The sequence below is a fragment of the Leucopleurus acutus genome (assembly GCF_964270905.1).
Source record: "Leucopleurus acutus genome assembly, chromosome: 11".
In the NCBI taxonomy this organism is placed as follows: Eukaryota; Metazoa; Chordata; class Mammalia; order Artiodactyla; family Delphinidae; genus Leucopleurus; species Leucopleurus acutus.
The window spans coordinates 51,707,590-51,728,120 of NC_139152.1; the positions used below are offsets into that span (position 1 = coordinate 51,707,590).

At 38.0% G+C, this 20,531-nt stretch overlaps 1 protein-coding gene across 2 annotated transcripts in view; it reads left to right on the forward strand.

The window, feature by feature from the left end:
* The window catches only part of SRGAP1 (SLIT-ROBO Rho GTPase activating protein 1), a gene marked incomplete at both ends in the record, with an annotated part of 273,306 nt that overhangs the window by 182,483 nt on the left and 70,292 nt on the right, over nt 1-20,531 (forward strand). For both annotated transcript variants that reach the window (XM_082851178.1, XM_082851179.1), the window contains 3 exons: nt 399-527; nt 15,632-15,853; nt 17,830-17,931. In XM_082851178.1, the coding sequence (XP_082707304.1) occupies nt 399-527; nt 15,632-15,853; nt 17,830-17,931 (453 nt within the window). The remainder of the gene's footprint in view (nt 1-398; nt 528-15,631; nt 15,854-17,829; nt 17,932-20,531) is intronic.

Consider the following 20,531-nt stretch of genomic DNA (forward strand, 5'->3'; position numbering starts at 1 on the left):
GACACACATTGTAAATTACTGTGAAGTGACATGCATTTCCTCCCACGGGAATGAAAAAATGTGTTAGAAACATAAAAATCATGTAATAACAGCTGGACCTCATTTAGTGGTGAATGCCAAGTATCCAATACACAATGTAGAGAACTTTGAATATTAACAAAGAGATTTCATTGCAAATGGGCCTGGCGCCGTATATACGTTGTTGTTTTTCCTCATCGCTGGGTAATTTTCATTTATTTAATTCAGATTCGAAATGTACTTTTCTCAAAGGACTTCGAAGGTCATTTGTATATGTTGAATAAATTGTTTAGATGAATAGAAATTCATGTATGTTTCCCTGTCTTGTTTTAAAATGATTTTATTGTTTTCCCCAATGCCTGGATATTCTTCATTTCCAGAGACAAGCAAAGTATTCGGAAAACAAGCTAAAGTCGATTAAGGCACGGAATGAATATCTCCTAACCCTTGAAGCAACCAATGCCTCAGTTTTCAAGTATTATATTCATGATCTTTCAGATTTAATTGATGTAAGTACTTGAAGTTTTTATACTTTCCATACCAAGATGGAATTAGCAGTAATCTCATTTCCTTGATTCTAAAACACCATCATTTATTAAAACAATGTTGTTTTATGTAATTCTCAGGAAAAAAACGCTGCCAGTTAAACTACACAGAATACTAAGACACAATAAATTGTAAGATGCATGTGAAACACTGTGCATCCTAAAACCACTGAAAAACGAATTATGAAGTTCTGTGAAGCTGTGAGTATCTGGAAGACTCAGCTAGGAAGGGGGTCCAGGCATTTTCAAATGATGCAGTGGCACAGCCCTAACTGTGTTCATTGATTCGAAATATATTTATTGGACCCCTACTATTGTGAGATGCTGAGGCTCTGTGAAGCCATAGATAAACAGTTCTTACCCCGTGGAATTTAAAGTGGAAAAAAAAATGTTAAGCAAATGACTACACAAATGATTGCTTTATGACAGTTGTGATAAATACTGTGAAGCAAAATAGGATACACAGAAACCACTTGTATTATCTAACTCTCTTTACTTTTATAGGATATGATATAAAAAAAGCACTAATCGGGCTCATTTAGAACACTCCAAGTGTATGTCTACTATTATATTTGTGCAGTGTTTACTGCCATTATTCCCCAACTTTGACCCTCAGCATCACTCATTCTTTCATTCAGAAATCATCCACTGAGTAGCCCAGTCATTGTGCTAATACTGTAGGATATAAATAAAACAGACAAAAATCCTGGGTCCAAAAACGCCAAGATCTGCAAATAGAAGATAAAAAGTGATGTGTCATAAGGAAAACACAGATGAAGTGTGAAGTTCAGAGAGTTATCTGCGGGAATTTTACTTGTATACTGCTTTGCAGTGATTGAATTCAACAGTTAGCCGATAATATAAGATTATTTTCTATGGCTTATAGTGTCTGTCATAATTTAGTCATATCGTAGGTTAAAACAACTATTTTTATGGTGCATTAAGTCTCAGATATTTAGCGATTATTTTAGAGCCACAGTTGGGGACTTTTACAAAAGAATTGCTAAGAATTGTTACAAAAGATTTTTTAGTTCATTTGTAGTTCATTAACACTCTGATGTGACTTTTTCCTTTTATTTAAGTGTAAAAACAATTTTATCTCATATAATATCATAATTTCTTTATACAAAACCAGTTAGTAATAAATAAAACCAGGGAAAACTTTTTTCTCTTTTCCTTTGTTACAAGTATTTCAACCAAGTAAGTAATCACTTAATTGTTTTAAATACAGAAGCTTTAAAAAAAAATTTTTTTTTCTTCTAGCACTCTGATGAAATAGAAGGATTTTTTTCTGCTAGATTGCTGCTAGTTTTCCTGAATAAAAATAAAAAATTTTATGACCCCTGTTTTCAAACTTAGATCTGTAAGGATTCTGCAAAATGAATGGAATATAGAAGAACTAATTCTTGTAACAGCTCTGCTTGCTTTTTTTGTTTAGGGCTTATTTTAGTAGTGATTGGAGTACTTCACTAAACCCAAGCCAATTTAACAAGAGGATAGATAAGTCTCTGTATCTCGAAAAGTGCTTCTTTAATACGTACAAGGTACCAAGTACTATTCTTTTTTTTTTTTTTGATAATAGCAAAATTTTTGAATTTAAATAACTAGCAATTTGGAAGTAGTCAAATAAGTTATGAGACATTTATACAGGGAGACATAACACAGCTATCTGAAGAATGGGTTTTATATGAAGAACATATAAAGATGCCTATAATATCTTTTTTGGGCTGAAAAAAAAAATCCAAGTCACAACTGTAAGAAAAGGGCAATAAGTAGAATTTCATCTTCCAGGCAAAATCTCTTGGTGCTGTTTTGGAAAAATTGTAATGTTCTAAGCTATACTAGTTGCTTTTCCAGAGTTGGAGAAGGAATGAAGAAGTTCTTGCATTCTGTAATTTCTTCCAGATGTGAAAGGGTTAGGTAAGGAGTTCAAAGGAAACATGTCACCGAAGCCAGCTCTCAGGGTGGATTGCCTCCGTGTCCTCTGACCCAGTCAGAACAATTCACTCAGTCACTGGGTCTTTACTGAGTGATTATGCTGTGTCAGTCCTATACTTAGTACCGAGGATATAGTGATGAAAAAGGCATGGTCCTCCGACATAGTCCCTGACCAGACTCACGGTAATAGACACAGATGCCTAAATAAGTAGAATCATGTAACAATCACACAGGAGGTGTGGTTATGGGATTCGAAAAGAGAAAAACCAGTGGCCAAGTACTATTCTTGATAATGGGGATCCAGCAATGAACAAAACAGAGTGCTCACCTCCATGGAGTTTATGTACTAGTTGGGGAGACAAGCCATAAAAACATTTGCACATATATAATATATTATATGTATGTAATATATGTAATATATTATATGCTTCTATATTAAATATTTATATTTAATATGTATATAAGTAGTAACTTATTGTTGTAGTAGTAACAGTGCCATGAAGAAAAATAAAACAGAGCTCTGGGGGTGCTTCTGTTGATGGCATGTCAGAAAAGCCTGACGTTTGAGCAGAGAAGTGAGCCGCAGAGCTATATTTGCTAATGGGGAAGGAATCCCTCATATAGAAGGACTGGCAAGGCTCCAGGTATAGAGGCAGAGGTGAGTTTGGCAAGTTCAAGATGCTCCAGGATAGCAAGATGTCCCTCGTATAGAAGCACTGGCAAGGCTCCAGGTACGGAGGTGGAGGTGTGTTTGGCAAGTTCAAGATGCTCGAGAATAGCAGAGGCCAGTATGGCTGGAGAGGAGCGAGCGAGGAAAAGGTTCTGGGTGAGAAGGAGGGGCAGAAGCCCAATCACTTAGGGGCCTTTGGACAGGGAAAAGGGCTTAGCTTTTGCTCTAAGTTTGGTGTGAAGCCAGTGAAGCGTTTGAAGCAAGGAAGTGACATCACGTGATTTCCATTTTAAAGACTTACTCTGGCATCGGGGTGGAAAATAGACTGAGGTAGGTGAGGAGGACAAGTGTGAAAAAAGCGAGCTATATCTAGGGTCTTTTGCAATTGTCCAGGCCAGAGATGATGCTGGCTTGGACTGGCGTGGTAGCAATAGACCTGTGAGAAGTGGTTGAATTCAAAATATATTGAAAATAAAGCTAAAAGAAAACTGGAGTGGTGGGTTTAAAAAAAAAAAAAAGGATAAAAGTGACTCCTAGGGCTTCCCTGGTGGCGCAGTGGTTGAGAGTCTGCCTGCCGATGCAGGGGACACGGGTTCGTGCCCCAGTGCGGGAATATCCCACATGCCGCGGAGCGGCTGGGCCCGTGAGCCATGGCCGCTGAGCCTGCGCGTCCGGAGCCTGTGCTCCGCAACGGGAGAGGCCACAGCAGTGAGAGGCCCGCGTACCGCAAAAAAAAAAAAAAAAAAGTGACTCCTAGGCTCAGGTCTTGAATAACTAGGTTAATGATGTACACTTTACTGAGATAGGGACCCTGAAGAGGAGCAATAGTTCTGTTACATGTAGTAAGGTTGAGATACCTGTGGGGCACCTGTGTGGAGATGTAGAGTAGCGTCCTTGGTACCGTTAGTGTATATAGGACAAGAAGAGCATGTCAGGATTATGTGAGTCACCATCATGTTGTGGATATTTATTGAACTCTTACTATGTGACAGGCACCTAGGTTTCTAAGCATAATTTCATCTAATCGTCATAACCTTGTGAGGTAAATACTATTTTCTCTATTTTATAGATTAAAAGAACTGACGGAGGCTTAGCTAGCTGGGTAACTTGCCAAACATTACACAACTGTTACGTTAGGTTTCAAACTCAGACATTTTAACCTCCAGATCAAAATAATTCTGATATAAATAAATAGTTAAATATGCCAAGTATTTTCAATTTTATTTTTAGAAAGCTGGATTTTTTAAAGATCAGCCTTAAATTTAAAATGTAGATTGAGCGACGGCCGCAGCTGCCGCGGGACAGCCCGCCAGCGGCTCGGGGCGCGTGCACGGGGAACCTCGCGGGGAGGGCGGGCGCGGCACCCCCTGCCTGGCTGCCAGCGCCCCGGGGAGGCAGCCCGCGCGCGACGGGACCAGCAGCATGAGCAGAGGCTACAGCAGCCTGGAGGAAGACGCCGAGGACTTCTTCACCGCCGGGACCTCCTTCTTCAGGAGAGCACCCCAGGGCAAGCCCCGCGCGGGCCAGTAAGCTTCCAAAAGTAGAAATGGACTAAAAATTGTTGGATTTCCCTGGTGGCGCAGTGGTTAAGAATCCACCTGCCAATGCAGGGGACACAGGTTCGAGCCCTGGTACGGGAAGATCCCACATGCCGCGGAGCAACCTAAGCCTGTGCGGCGCAACTACTGAGCCTGCACTCTAGAGCCCGTGAACCACAGCGACTGAGCCTGCATGGCACAACTACTGAAGCCCGTGCGCCTAAGCCCGTGCTCTGCAGGAAGAGAAGCCACTGCAATGAGAAGCCTGCGCACCGCAGTGAAAGAGTAGCCCCCGCTGGCAGCAACTAGAGAAAGTCCACCCATAGCAATGAAGACCCAACGCAGCCAAAAATAAATAAATAAAATAAAATGTAAACAATTCTCAAATGATACAACTTAAATATGAATTTTAAAAGAAATGTTATACAGTTCTAAAAGGATACAACTTAAATATGAATTTTAAAACAAATGTTATGAAATTGGTATGTTGTCATATTCAAAAGAAATTGAGTACTCTTTTAGTGACAAGCATGCTTCAAGTTCGTTGACCCACTTTCAAGGCAATCAGAATGTGAATATGTACATTCTAAAATGGCTGCTTATTTTGTAGGAATCCAACTTACATATACGGGGGTGATCTTAAAAACGATTAAGCTTGACCCTTCATGATGAAAAAGAAACGGATTATTATGCAAAGGCACCTAGAATCCTTTATGCTCCCGTGTGAGCCTATTTAGCAAAATACCTTTTATACTGAGCTAATAATTATTAGAAGGTATAATAATTATTATACCTCTAGTGAGAAAAAGTTAAGACAACATTTTTAATGCTGTCTTAAGGCACTTAATACAGCATCAAAAACATTTTATATGTGAAATGACATGGAAGATACTAAATGTATCTTGATTAAATCAAAGCATTATAAATAGTCAAAGAATTCAAGTTGAGACCTTTTTTATACAAACCTCCAGTTTCTCTTGGCTTCTACTCAAGTCAGTATCTGTCGCCTTTCTTAAAATTTTTCTATCATACATGATGATGAATGGATCTATTGATATAAAAAAGTCATAAATTTTCCATAGAATTTGTTTTAAAACTAGTCTTATTATAGAAGCACTACATTTACATTGTAGAAATCTAGAAAATACTACAAACGAAAATAAAATGATCACATTCTTACCACCTGAGATCGTCACTGTTAAAATGTAGACTTTTTCTGTGTCCACACACACATTTTTAGACCAGAGAGTAGGAAATCACATTTTACATATAGCTTTTCAACTCCCTTTTTTCAGTCGTTCATCTCCCATCCTTCCATTTCAGAAAAATTTTATCTCGTCTAATAACCGCCACATTCCCATTTGTGAACCCCCCCCTCCCCAAAATGTTTCTCAGCTGGTATGTCTAGACTAGATCCAATTTAGATCACATGTTGGATCTGTGTGATGTGTCCCTTTAGTCTTTTTTAATCCAGCCAAGTCCCTTGTTAAAGAGACAGTTGTTGAGGAGACAGGAGTTCCTGAGAAAATCTCAGCTTCTCAATTTGTCTGATAATTTGTTGTGTTTTTATTTAGCCCATTTCTCCATCCCTTATATTTCCTACAAAGCAAACACTACATAAAGGCTTTATGGAGTCAAGTTAAGCACTTTGCAATGGAATACACCATGGGTGGTATTGCTGTGTCTTATGTAGGTATGTAACAACGTATGTTTGGCCCACTGATAGTGTTACTGAAATTGATCGCTAGCGTATGGTGATATAGCTCTGATTCCTTCATCATATATAGTTAAGGTTTTTCCCTTGCAACAAACTATGGATATTCTAAAACCTCTTGAATTTGGATTTTATTAAATTGAAAATCTACTGATTTGGAACTCAGCAACATCTGGGCGATAATTTACTTTTGGTCAGCAAAATGCCTTCTTAGAGTACAAATTAATAATGTAAATTAAACAGGAATGATAATTTAAGAAAATATTTTCAGGCACTTCAGAGTATAAATTTACATATATATCACTGACACCCTATTTAATGGAATCCTCTTTTGTTAACGACTACAGGTCTAAAAACTAATACTGCAACAATTTGATAGATTAGTTCAAGTCTTTCCTATAGATTTGGGGGTGATCTAATGTTTTTTTTTATTTAATAATTCCAGTTTTATCTGTGTTAGATAAACTTCACCTTTACCTATCAATGTTAGTTTGGATACTCCAGATACTGAGTTATCTTTAGGGAGAATGGAGGGGGTTGCAATTGGCGGGGTTAGAGGACTTATGAAATACCTGTAATATTTTATTTATTTAAAAGTATGCAGTTGTCCCTCGTATCCACAGGTAATTGGTTCCAGGAGCATCCTTCAAAATCCAAGGATGCTTAAGTCCTTTAAAGTCAGTTGGTCCTTCATATTCATGGATGTGGAACCTGTGGATATGGAGGGCGGACTGTATATATTTTGCACCTATCTGTAAGTTTGGCATGTTTTATATTTAGAAACAGAAAAAGCAGGGAGTTATAAAAAATGATTAAAACCATGCCCTAAATATTTTAATCTAAAGTATACCAATGTACTTGAACTTGCTAATCTTTAAATTATTATTTATCTTTTTGTACAGAATTTTGAATAGTCAGTCTTCCTATGTACAACCACACCCACTGTGTATTATCTATGATTTCTACTTTTAAGTTTTTTTTAACACACAAGAAAAAATATTTTGGATATATACAATGTTTTCACAGTCTTGCACAGTTGGCAATTGTGCCTAATTTGATAACAATTTTGTTTACTCTTAAATCTTCCAACAGCTCCTTTCTCAATTATTTTATCAGTTTATTTAATATTTAATTAAATTATAATAAATATAAATGGCACAGATATTATACAATCAGCTCTTTTTTATATATAAATTTATTTTATTTATTTTTGGTTGTGTTGGGTCTTCGTTGCTATGGGTGGACTTTCTCTAGTTGCGGTGAGCAGGGGCTACCCTTTGTTGCAGTGCACGGGCTTCTCATTGCGGAGGCTTCTCTTGTTGCAGAGCACAGGCTCTAGGCACATGGGTTTCAGTAGTTGTGGCACGTAGGCTCAGTAGTTGTGGCTCGCGGGCTCTAGAGCGCAGGCTCAGTAGTTGTGGTGCACGGGCTTATTTGCTCCACGGCATGTGGGATCTTCCCAGACCAGGTCTCAAACCTGTGTCTCCTGCATTGGCAGGCGGATCCTTAACCACTGAGCCACCAGGCAAGTCCCTGTACAATCAACTCCTGAAAGCATACAGACTAATTGTTTGAGCAGAAATGTACAGGAGTATTAGAGAGGGCCTATTAACTGTGTATGTTCACAGTGGCATTGGTCACTATGCTTTAGAGCAGGAGTTGACAAACTTCCTCTGTAAAAGGCCAGGTAGTAAATATTCTAGGCTTTGTGAGCCTTATAGTGCAGAAGTAGCCATAGTAGGTAAGCAAATGGATATGGTTATGTGGCAGTCAAACTTCATTTATCATATCAGGCCATGGGTTGGATTTTGTTCACAGGCCGCATAGTTGGCAGACCTCTGCTTTATAAAATGAACTGAGTATTAGTTCATCCAGAGTGTCACTTAAGCAGAAGATTGTTGAGATGGCTTTTCCTGTGTCTCTGAAGAAAGTTTTAAGTAAATTTTAGTTTGTAGAGTAACAGTCTCTTACTTTGGAATCAGGTGGGAAGTGAACAAAGTTAATTTCACAGTGAGGTTTTTATTATGTCATTCTAAAAAATTAATATGAATTGCAAGTATTGGCCAAAGGAAATTTAATTGGTTTGGGAGAATAAAGGCATAATTATAGGGTAAAATAGATTGTAGTTTTGTAAATAATAGATTTTGTATCTGTTATCATTAAATATTCCCAACATTAAGTGCAGAAGAGACTATAACTATTATTCTGTAAAAATTAGGATGTATTACAACAAGAAGAAAAATCATACAGGCAACAAATATATTTGTGATTGAATGCTGAAATTTTCAAGTGATTATGATTTGCTAAGAAAAAAGAGTTGGGGAGAGTACAAGTCTTAATGCTAGGAATCTCTGATCCATAATCATATTCACTAGTCTGTATATCTGAAATTCTTAAGCCAACTGGTTTTAAGATTGCAGAACTGGTAATATAACCTCTTTCAGTCCAGTTCCACACCTACCCACCCTCAGAAGGTAGTCAGAGAAACAAAATCCTCAACAGTAAGATTCTATTAGTGCTTTGTCCCTGAGCACCTGCCCCATAATAATAAGGTATGTGTCATCCTCACAGTACAGTTTCACAGTCTCCAATTACTCCCTGTAAACGTTTGCAGGTCACTTTGAAGCTTGAAGGATAAATCTTTGTTACTATTATGGAATATTGCCATAGGAAATCTCCTATTCCAGCTAATTTTCTTGGTAGAGATTTCTGTCTTGTGTTTTATTAGCCATTTCTACAGAATAAGATTGAAGTTAGGTTACATTGTATACCGCATGCCATGTTTATTTTATCACTTCTAAAGAATCAGCTATCCTTTTGTCTCTAGGGACATATTTTTAATTGAAAAGCATTTTATTCAGAGTTCAGATTTTTCTTAATTAGTTTGACTTTTCCCCCACTACATAATAGTATTAAAATTTATCCATGAAAACCTGCCAAATCTTAATATTGTAGTCTCCATTAGGCCTGAACTCTTATCAGGAAGATTATAAAGAGGTGATGTTAGATGGGTTAGGACAGTGTAGTTATCATGTAAACTGATGTATGCGTGTTTTTATCCCTTCATGGAAGAAAGAGTATTTAAAAACTGAAATGAGTTGGTTGACCGAAGTGGATGGCTTTAAACATTCCTTCCAATGGAGATGCTGTGGGCCTTTGTTAAAGAAACTGCATCCACCTGCCGTATAGGCTGCACTTTCTCAGGCTCCAGTGCTCGCTTTTCCATCTTGGCTGTACCTTTGAATGTTGTGAAAGTTGCCTAAGGCGTGATCCTTTGTTTTTTTTTTCTCTTGGTCCCTTGCCTTAAATAGTATCTGATGGTTCCTAGATTTTTTTTCACCAGCCTTAATCATATTCCTGGGCTTCAGATTTGCATATCCACTGCCTCCTGGACATCTCTAACCTGATGTCTGTAGACACGTTGAACATTTGCCCCTACTGTCATCATCCTTCACACATGTAACAACTTTTTCTTATCCATTGTTTACATCTCAGAAAATGGTACCACTTTCCACCCAGTGGCCCAAGCCAAAAACCCAGTTCTCTCATTCCCCACGTATAAACGCATCAGCATATCTTATCATCTCTACGTCCAAAATATCCCAAACCTTGGTATTTCTCACTACTTCCACTCTCAGTCTCTGAGACAAAGCCTCTTCATCTCTTGCCTGCACTTAGGAAGCAACAGCTTCCTAAGATGTCCAACTGAGCACTAAGACCTTCCAATCAATAATTCATTCTCTTCCCAAGCAACCAAAGTATTAAAAAAGATAGATCAGACCTGTAATCCCTATTTAAAACTCTCCATTAGAATAAAATCCAAACTGTTAACTAAGACGCTATGTGAACTGGCACCCACCTGCCACTCAGTGTCATCTCCTGCAACTTTCCCCTTAGTCACCATGCTTCAGGTACACAGGCCTTTCTCTTACCCAGACCCACTAAGCTTTTTCTTGCCTGGGGCCTTTCTCGTTTTTGTCTAGAGCACTCTTTCTTCCAGAGCTTTACAATACTCCTCCTTTACATTCATGTGACACCCGGCTGTCCTATATAAAAGAGCAATGCCCTTCCCCCAGCACTCCGTGTACCTCTGACTTTTTTCTCCATAGCATGTATCACCTGACCTGTATTAATTGAGGCTTGGTTTATTGTTCTCTCTCCTCTCTTGTGATTTGATTCAGGGTAGTTACAGAGATTTGGCCTGGGAAAAAAATGAGTCCAGTAGCAGCTCCTCTGAAGGAAATAATTGCCCCTGTGGGTGGGAGCTGTATTAGGCAACAAAAGATTATTCAGCCTACTCATTGGCTCAGGCTATGCAACCTCTGTTCTCCTTCTCCTGTTTCCTACTTTGTATCCATTGGTATCACACCGATGTACCATTTTGACCTTTTCCATGCTAAAGAGAAACTCAAAACAAGTTTGGCTAAATGCTCAGCTGCAGTTAAAGTAGCAGCAAAAATTAAATTGTCAGCTAGGGACCATCAGGAGCCCAGAGATGAAAGCAGGTATGTAAAAGTTGCCTGTAATTCAGACATACAGTTCAATTCCACAAGATGCCTCTGTCTCACAAAATGTGTTTGCGGTATCTTGCCTGAGGTACTGAATAGCTAGAGAAGAAATTAGTGAAGGACAAAGATACTTACACAGGAGAAATCAACTTTCTTCCTTGACATCTACTGTAAAAGCTCTGAGAGTGTCTATTTCTAGTCTTTGAAAGCTACCCATGGTCACGTGAAAGCTGTATTTTGCAGTTCAGTTTGCTTGGGTTGCACTATTTTTCAGAAAGACCGAAAAGAAGGGACAGACTGAGTCTTTACACAATATCCATGGTTCTGGAATGGTCAAAGCCAAACTTATTAAAAGCCAGGGCTAGGACCCACAAGAAAAGATCATGGAAGCTTCTCAGACAGAGGCAGGAGTGATGAAGTTAAGACCGAATACTTCAGGATTTCTTCCCTCTCCATTCTCATGACAACCACTTAATTCTGGAGTGACATACAGGCTTGGGGCTGCCCTCCAGCCACTTCCTGGGCTGCCCTGCAAATGACATTGGCTGTTACTGTTCTGGAAGCATGTATGTAGGACTTGTTTTCCATTATGGTAATCCCATCTAGGCCCAAACTTCTACCCCACTAGGGCTTCTCATGTCATGGAGTTTATTTAAAAAAAAAAAAAAAGTTGTCTCCCTGAACAGCTATGATCCAGTTATACCTGACATCCTGACATTATACCCACCAAGTATACTTGAACCAATCTCTCAGCCTTTGGGACAAGAAAAAGTATTTGTCACTGGCCTCAGTACCTAGATTTCATCTTCATCTTTTTTATACTATTTGTAACACTTTTGCCTAAGAAAATTAGCCTTACTGTGGTGCTACAGACTAATGCCTAGTGGAATCTATCCTGGCAGCTCTTAGGATATTAAAAAAAAAAATACAGCCTTCGACTTCTAACAGTCTTTCCTTCCCCAGCTTTAATCCATAATTTAATATATCCATTCAGAGTTTTTCATCCATCAGAACAACACTATTTTGTTTTCATGAAATATTTTATTGGTTTCTTATGTATTTTCATCATTAAATGCACTTGGGCACTTGGGTTATAATTCAACTCTTTGTGTAGAAGCTGGCTCTTCGTGTTGTCATTAATAATTCATAAGCTCCGTAGAATTACTTTAGGCCTTTTAACCAAGTATCTTGAATCCTAACATATCCAGTGTCATTTTAGCTTCCAGTTTAGAAAAAAAAAAATGACTGTGACAGGTCTTGCTGTCTCAGGAGACCTTGAAAAAGAATTTTATTGCTGTTTCTTGTTTCTTTTAAAATTCTGGATGGTTAAAAAGCCTACAGTGTAGAAAAAGCTGCATATCACAAGTAACAAAATCATGCCAGTTACATGACCTCACAGACTGGAAAGTATTGGTAGAGGTCAGAGAAGGAAATTTTCCATCAAAGCTCATCACAGAAACCTACTAAGTTCTCAAAGCCCAGAAGACACCCAGGGAGGCCCCTGGGTTGATTATGAAGCCACATGCATGCTTCTCCCCAAATTATTAGGAAACAACAGTGAAATAAGGGGTGTCTTACTGGGACCAGACTCACCAACTTTGTGTGGCTGAACTGCGTGTGGAAACATGCACTGGTACTTTTGAAATCTTGACATTTATTCCCCAAAGAAGCCACACTTAGAAATTTGAGGAGTGAACTAAGTCTGGAAGTAATGAAAATTTGGTATGTATTTTTCAGAGCTGTAATTCAAGTGGATAGTTGGGGTTGAATTTCTTTCTTTTTCTTCCTCTTTTTCCTTCATTCTTCTTCTCTTTTTTCCTTTCTCTTTTAAGTTGAAAAGAGACTTGGTTTTTGTTGGGGGGAAGAAAAGGCTTTTCTCTGGGTTGTTTCCTCTCAATATCAATTTTCTATTAAGTCCCATTGGGATCAGTACTCATAAAGTAAAGGAGCTTGTGTGATCTGCTTCATTATAATCAAGTTGAATCTGCCTTCTTTCAGAATAGTAGGGTGTTTTGAAGCACTGGTACATCTCAAAGAAATGAGGCCATTTCCTTCACAAATTTATGTTTTCATACGATGAGGTGTTATTGAAAGAATAATTTTTCAGTCCCTCTGAGGTGTATAAAGCTGCTACACAGAACCATTATGGATTTTGAGGAGTAAGAGGAATAAAAGAGGACTTTGCTCATCTGAGGCTAGAATTTTTTAATTAACTAAAAATCAGTCTCTGTATTTGAGTGCAGCTGATTCCGCTGGAAATGTATTAATGCGGAGACTGACTGCTGCATCTCGCAACTATGTTTTGCTTATATTTGTAATTGTGATGTGGCAGCTACTGTCTGCTTTTTTAAATCAAGTAATCTTTAATCAAGTCGATTCTCTGGCCTGTTTGGAGAAATGGCACCCCTAAAGGACAGGGTTCAAGACCCTTTTACCTGATTGTTTCAGTGCAGTGCTTCTCAAACTTCTAGCGTGTATATAAATCAACGTGCGTATTTCTTTTTTAACTTCAGATTCTAATTCAGTGGGTCGGGGTGGGGCCCAGGAGTCTGCATTTGCTGCTGGTCCACAGACCACACTTTGAAAACCAAGATTTTATAATATATTTATGTAAAAATCCCAAATTTAAGCATTATGAAATTGGAGGATGAGGGTGGAATTAAATGTGTTAGCATTTCTAAGGACAGGTCAGTGATTAAATCTGTACCTTCATAAAACATAAGACAAGTTGTGTCCTTTGCACCCTTCTACTACTCTTTTAGTAGCAAACTGACGAACAACTTATACTTGAATTCCTTGAGAATGGAGATTATATTTTACTGTGTTCCAGTTTTCATATTCCTGGAGCCTAGCAAATGCCCAGGCATCTGTAGATGGCCAATTAGTGAGCTGAGTTGAATTGAATCAAATTGAATTGATTGAACTTCATTAGAACAATATAGGGATGACCTGATTTTGTACCTTTAAAACCACTTGTTTTCTCTTTAAGAGATTTATATTGCTTTTATGTACAAATTTAAAATTCTGTCAGTAATTTATAACTGACTAGTATCCAGAGTTACATTGTTTTTAAAATTCTCTTAAAATGTAATATGAATAAATAAATACAAATTAAAGATAGTGAAGATCGAAGCCCAAAGCCCTTGTATTCCTAGGAATACTAAACAAAATTCTGTCTCTGATAAAAGGACTTTGGCCAGTCATTTCTTACTGAAAAATTTCATTCTAGAGATAAGACAGAAGGCATGACTGGGCTATTTTGACAGAGTCAAACCTGTTTTTCCCATTTCAGAAAGTACAGATTATTGTTGTCTTCAGTAAATTATACAAACATCAAAATACTACAGTTAGTATGTTTGCATCCCAGAAGGATTTCAGTAGATCACTGTATCAATCTCAGTGTGCATGAACAAACTTGAAAGCTATTTTTTCATTATTTCTTTTCTGTATTTGATTTTGCTTCTTTTATTTTTTAATAGCTTTATTGAGATATTATTCACATACCATACATTTAACCCATTAAAAATCCACAGTTGGCTTTTATTATATCCACAGAGTGTTGTATATATGTTGCCACAATCAATTTTAGAACATTTTCATTACTCCAAAAAATCCTGCACCCCTTAGCCATCACTTCCTAATTCCTTCATCCTGCAGCCCTAGGTAACCACTAATCTACCTTCTCTCTATATAAATTTGCCTATTCTGGATATTCATATCAATGGAGTCATACAACATGTGGCTGACCCATGTTGTAGCATGTATCAGTACTTCATTCCTTTTTATGGCTGAAAATGTTTTGTTTATTCATTTATTGATGGACACTTAGTTTCCACTTTTCAGCTATTAATAATACTGCCAGAAACATTCATGTACAAGTTTTATCTCTTTTTTATATATTCCTAGGAATGGAATTGCCAAGTCATATGTTTTATCTCTTTTTTTATATATTCCTAGGAATGGAATTGCCAAGTCATATGTTTTATCTCTTTTTTTATATATTCCTAGGAATGGAATTGCCAAGTCATATGTTTTATCTCTTTTTTTATATATTCCTAGGGATGGAATTGCCAAGTCATATGTTTAACCTTTGAAAAACTGCCAGGCTCTTTTCCAAAGTGACTGCAACATTTTACATTCCCATCTGCAGTGTATGAGGGTTCCAGTTTCTCCACATCCTCCCCAATCCTTGTTATTTCCTGTCTTTTTTATTTTAACCATCCTAGTGGTATCACATGTGGTTTTGATTTGCATTTCCCTGATGACAAATGATGTTGAACATCTTTTCATATGCTTTCGACAATTTGTATATGTATTTTTTAAGAAATACCTAGCAGATCCATTGCCCATTTTTTTAATTGGGCTATATGTCTATTTATTATTGAGTTGTCAGAGTTCTTTATATATTCTAGATACAAATTCCTTATCAGATAACATGATTTACAAAATATTTTTCCCGTGATGTGGGTTATCTTTTTACTTGATAGTGCCCTTTGAAGCACAAAAGTCTTCAAATTCGATGAAACCCAATTTATTTTTTCTTTTGTTGCTTATGCTTTGGATACTATATCCAAAAAAACAATGCCTAATGCAAGGTAATGAAGGTTTGCTCCTAAGAATTTTACAGTTCTAGCTGTCACATTTAAGTTGTGATCCATTTTGAGTTAATTTTTATATGTGATGTTCTCTTACTTTTTAAGTGCTGTGATCTTGGCTACCATGCAAGTCTAAACAGAGCCCTGAGAACATATCTCTCTGCGGAGTATAACCTTGAAACCTCCAGACACGAAGGCTTAGACATTATTGAGAATGCAGTTGACAATCTGGAGCCCAGGAGTGATAAGCAGAGATTCATGGAGATGTACCCTGCTGCGTTCTGTCCACCAATGAAGTTTGAGTTTCAGTCTCACATGGGTGATGAGGTCAGTAATTGATTATCTTAAAACTAATGCATTGTCTCTTAACTTACATTACTCTTCCCCTGCTGTACCCAGCAGTTGTAAAAATTCCCAGTTGTCTTCTCATGGCTGCCTTTGCATGGGATCTTAGCACAATACTCTCAACAATCAGCCACTACCACCTTTTAAAGCAATGATCAAACACTCTAATGCCTCCAGAGGCCAAAGAAATAGAGGTGCAAACTCACCTGGGTGTAAGCACTAAACTGTTGCAGGATAGTTAAAGAATTCTTTCTCCACCACAAGACATTCAGATTTAAGTTCAAAACAAAGCGTTTTGTTGGCCCAATAGAATCTGTCTGAAGACTTCTTATAATCCTGATTTAAAGATCTCTGTAAAGAAAAATAATTATAAATGGCAGGAAAATGGAAGACAGGAAAAAAGATACAAACCACTTTTTTAAGACTCAAGTTATCTCCAAACTGGTAAAACGAGCATTAGAAAGGATGTATTATATCTTAGGTTCTTTATATGAGTTTAGCTTTCTGTCCTATTTTATGCAAGGGAAAAACTCCATTTAAACTATTTATGAGTTACAGAGGTATATTTATTGTCTGTGAACAGGGGGAAACAAGAAGAACCAATAATGGAGCATGCTCTATAGCACTTGGTGTCCCAGCTGTGCAAAACAGTACTCATAGATTAAAAACTCAATTTTAGCTTATTGTGGTGACAGTATATTTTTAAAAATAGACATACTTATAATTTCCATGGCAGATATCTTCTTTAATGTCATATTTTCTCTGAAACACCTAATGTTAAGACTTATAAGATGTATATGTATGTACCTGATATATTTCTAACCTAATTTTATTTTTGCTTGATTTGATAGAGTGAATTACTTGATTAAAAATGGTAAGCAGTCTTTATGCCAATAGCACACGAATTTGACAGGCGAGTGGCTTATCCCACCCAGAGTTATGTTTCTAAAACCACGTGGTTTTAATCTTTCAGTTACGGATGGATGTGTTAAACACAGAATGATAAAATGTCACAAACAAGTGATTTCAGTTGGGTTAAAAGTTGTTACTTTTTTTTAACTATTATTATTTTAATATAGTAAGTCTCTTGCCCTTTTTTATGGCCAGTTCTGCCAGGAAGCAGTAATCTCTACGATGTCTTGGAGACTCCATAAAAGGAAACTCTCATTTGCTGAGACCATTTCTGTGATGAGAAAGATGAAAAGAAATTGTTCATTTCTAGTCTGATTTTAATATAGTTAAAAGGCTCTTAATTTTGACCTTATCCATAATTGAGATCATGACCAAGGTATCTTTCTACCAAAGCCTAAGACAAGTGTCTTCCTCAGGTTCACGCTGAATCACGTGATTTGGCTGAAAATTGGCAAGACAAGCCATGGTTGAAGATACAGAAAACAGTTATTCACTTTTTCTGAGTTTTCACTGTGTGCCAGGCAGTATTCTAAGTGCTTTATGTACATCATCCCATTTCATCCCCACCACAGCCCTATGGCATAGGTACTCTTACTATCCCCATTTTACAGATAAGGAAACTGAGGTTTAGTAACTTACTGTAGTCACCCAGCTGACTGTAACCAGCAGGCTCTGCTGCCTGCCCTACTTTGGCCTGCATGACCGTACACGTGGATCATCCGTCACACTCTGCGCAATATTCCACAGGTAGACGGCAGCATCAGAGCTCCATCTCCAGCAACCGCCACCTTCTTAGAGGGATGCTTCCTACTGCTGCTTTTTTCCCAGTCATATCCAGGCCAAGCAGCTGCATTCTGCTCTTGCCACTTACATAACAAGTTCATATTTAAGACTGAAGTTTTGAGGTGGCTGTTAAAAGTAAAATATGGAATTGGAATCTTGAGGGGATCCGCCTGATTCATGCAGCCTTTAAATGGGAGAACTGTGCACCTGGAGGCTGGCTGGACGGCTCCCTGTTGTAACTGTGGTTTCTGATTCCCCATCAGGTGTGTCAGGTCAGCGCGCAGCAGCCGGTCCAGGCAGAGCTTATGCTCAGGTACCAGCAGCTGCAGTCCCGACTGGCCACGCTCAAGATTGAGAACGAGGAGGTGAGCATGCTTTCTGCCCTCACAAGTAAAATGAATTCTAATGTAAACTGGAAGACAGTTTCACACGACCTAAGGGAATTTAACATTGTAACTGCCATCTCTTCATCCTGCATTTTCAGCTAGATCATAGTTCCTGAAGTACTCCTTGTAGAAGATAAATGCAAAGGTTCTGTATTCTACCATAAATGAATACTTTCCCAGGGATTCACTGCATACACATGTAAACACACCTTTTATTCTTAAATTCTTAAATACTGAAAGTAGTTCCCAATAGATTATCAAATTCAACATATGTGTTCAAGAATCTACATGAATGTGTGGAAAGAGATGTCTGACGTGTTCATTTAATCCTAACTTTTGAAATTAGTCCGTTTTTATGCTTTTTTGTAGTTTCTAGGTTTTTGGTACTGAATATGGCATTACTGATATAATTATGAGTACAAAAATCATAGTACTTGAATGGGAATATGAAACTGTTTATTTGCTGACATTACTGGATTTAAATGGATAGAACATAAAATGTGAATTATAAATATATGTTGAGCCAGAAAGCAGTCGTACAATTCAGCTGCCTGTTTCTGAAATTGATTTATTGGGTCCATGTTCTACTTAAATAAAAATAGGAACCACAAATGTTTCTTGTGTTAGGCAAGGCACTCAAATGTAATTTACAGGAACCCAAATCACACTTAGTCACGTCACAAAGTTTACGTATTGGTCAATGTTTGCAGTAGCCTCAGTGGTGATTGGATCTGTGTCCAGATGATAGTTATCAGGAATCTCTTTTCATCACTTTGAAGTGGTATCTTCATGTGTGTTGGTAGGAAGTCTCTCCCCATGTCCTGTATCGGGAGATCCAGGACTACATGGTCCCTACAGTTTACCATCTCACCTCATCCCAACATCCTTATCTCTGAAATAAGGTCTTTCATTGGCCTGACTTAAGTCATGCATACTTTTGGACCAACTATTACAGCCAGGAAATGGGATTTTTTCATTGGCCAGCTTAGATCCTGTGCCCATTCATAGAACCGTTTGACAGCCCCAGCAGAAATACGTATTTCTAGAGACAAACAATTTCCAAAAGAAGAAGTGTGGGACAGAAAGGAAAAAAACAACAATTTGCCCTTGATAAAATAAATGGTCAAAATTCACTTTAGCACCCTCTTTTATTCTGATTCCACTGAGATGTTTTGAATTATGTGAATGTGTGTTTGTTTCTGTTAAGAAAGAGTGTCATGTTTCTAGACCAGTAGAGTTCGGTGAAAACCCATTGCAGCCTTTCTGGTTTCTGGTCTTTCTGGAAGAACCAAACCACCCCTTATTCAAACATGTGTATATAAGATGCAACCAATGTGATTAAGATTTCAGTCTCTGGGTAAAGTCCCCCTAATGAAACTTCCCGAAGGAAGGCTGTTGCTCTCTCTGAGGTGTCGTTAGAGCTCAGGGCTCTGGCAAGGCATCACAAAATACTCACTTAATGCAGTTTACTGGATCCTATTAGACCTAGGGTTTGTATGCCTAGTGACTTCCAGTTTTTTTTTTCATGCATAGGCTCTCGTGGTTTTATTTGGAAACGGTCTCTAAACTCTAGGAAAATAGTGTATGATACACAAGGTCGAGACTGGCGGCCCACAGACCTGTTTGGTTTGGCTCCACACAATTTGGGCCTGTTAAAAACAGGAAAGTGTGGGAACTCTAGCCCCTGTGTTGCTTCGTGAAGGGAAATGCTGGGGTACTCGAATTCCACTTTGCCATAGTCGTTCAGTCCTGATTTTCTTACATTGGACTAGTCCATTTATATAACCTGTCTGGCCTCTGCAGCCCTTTGAGTTTGTGACCCTAGTCTTCCTCTTTGGGCGTAATGTGGAGAAGCACAGTATCTTTATAACCTGATAGGGGCAGACAGTGCTTTCTGAGGGCGAATTTTTCAAAATTTACTGTAGAAACAAATGAATTGGATTGTCCTGATGTTTCTTCTGAGCATGACAAGTGGTTTATGATTCTGGGAGATGGAACAGATTCACTGTAGTAGAATGGGATTCCCAAAGAAAGTAAGATTTAAATTGGATTTGTCGCAACCAGTAGACTTCATAGGTATAGAAAGAGGGAAAGAGGTTTTAATATATTTTTAAGGTTGGAGAACAGAGCAGTTTGGTTATCACCCAGGTTCTCCTTGGGGATGAGCTGAAGGTGAAGCTGAAATTGTGTGACGAGAGGCATTGAGAACAAACTTAAGGAGTTTTGATGCTGTGGGTCAGTTCATTTCAGTAAAATAAATATTTATTGAGCGACTTATACATTCCACATATTTTGCCAGGTGTGGAAAGTACAGAGATGAATAAGTTACAGTTAGCATGTGTCTAGTGGAGAAGTAGTCTATAACAAGTCGTTTATACAATGTGAAAAATAAGAGACCTAACTTGGGAACAACATAGCAATCATTGCTTATTTGGAGCCCCTGTGTAGCACTTTTCTCCACCATGAATAAGGAATTTGCCTCTGATCTTCCACTGATAGGAGGACAGAAAATTGACACCTTGGTGTCAAAGCAAAATATACAAGTAAAAAAACACATGCATAATTTATGTAATTCTCTG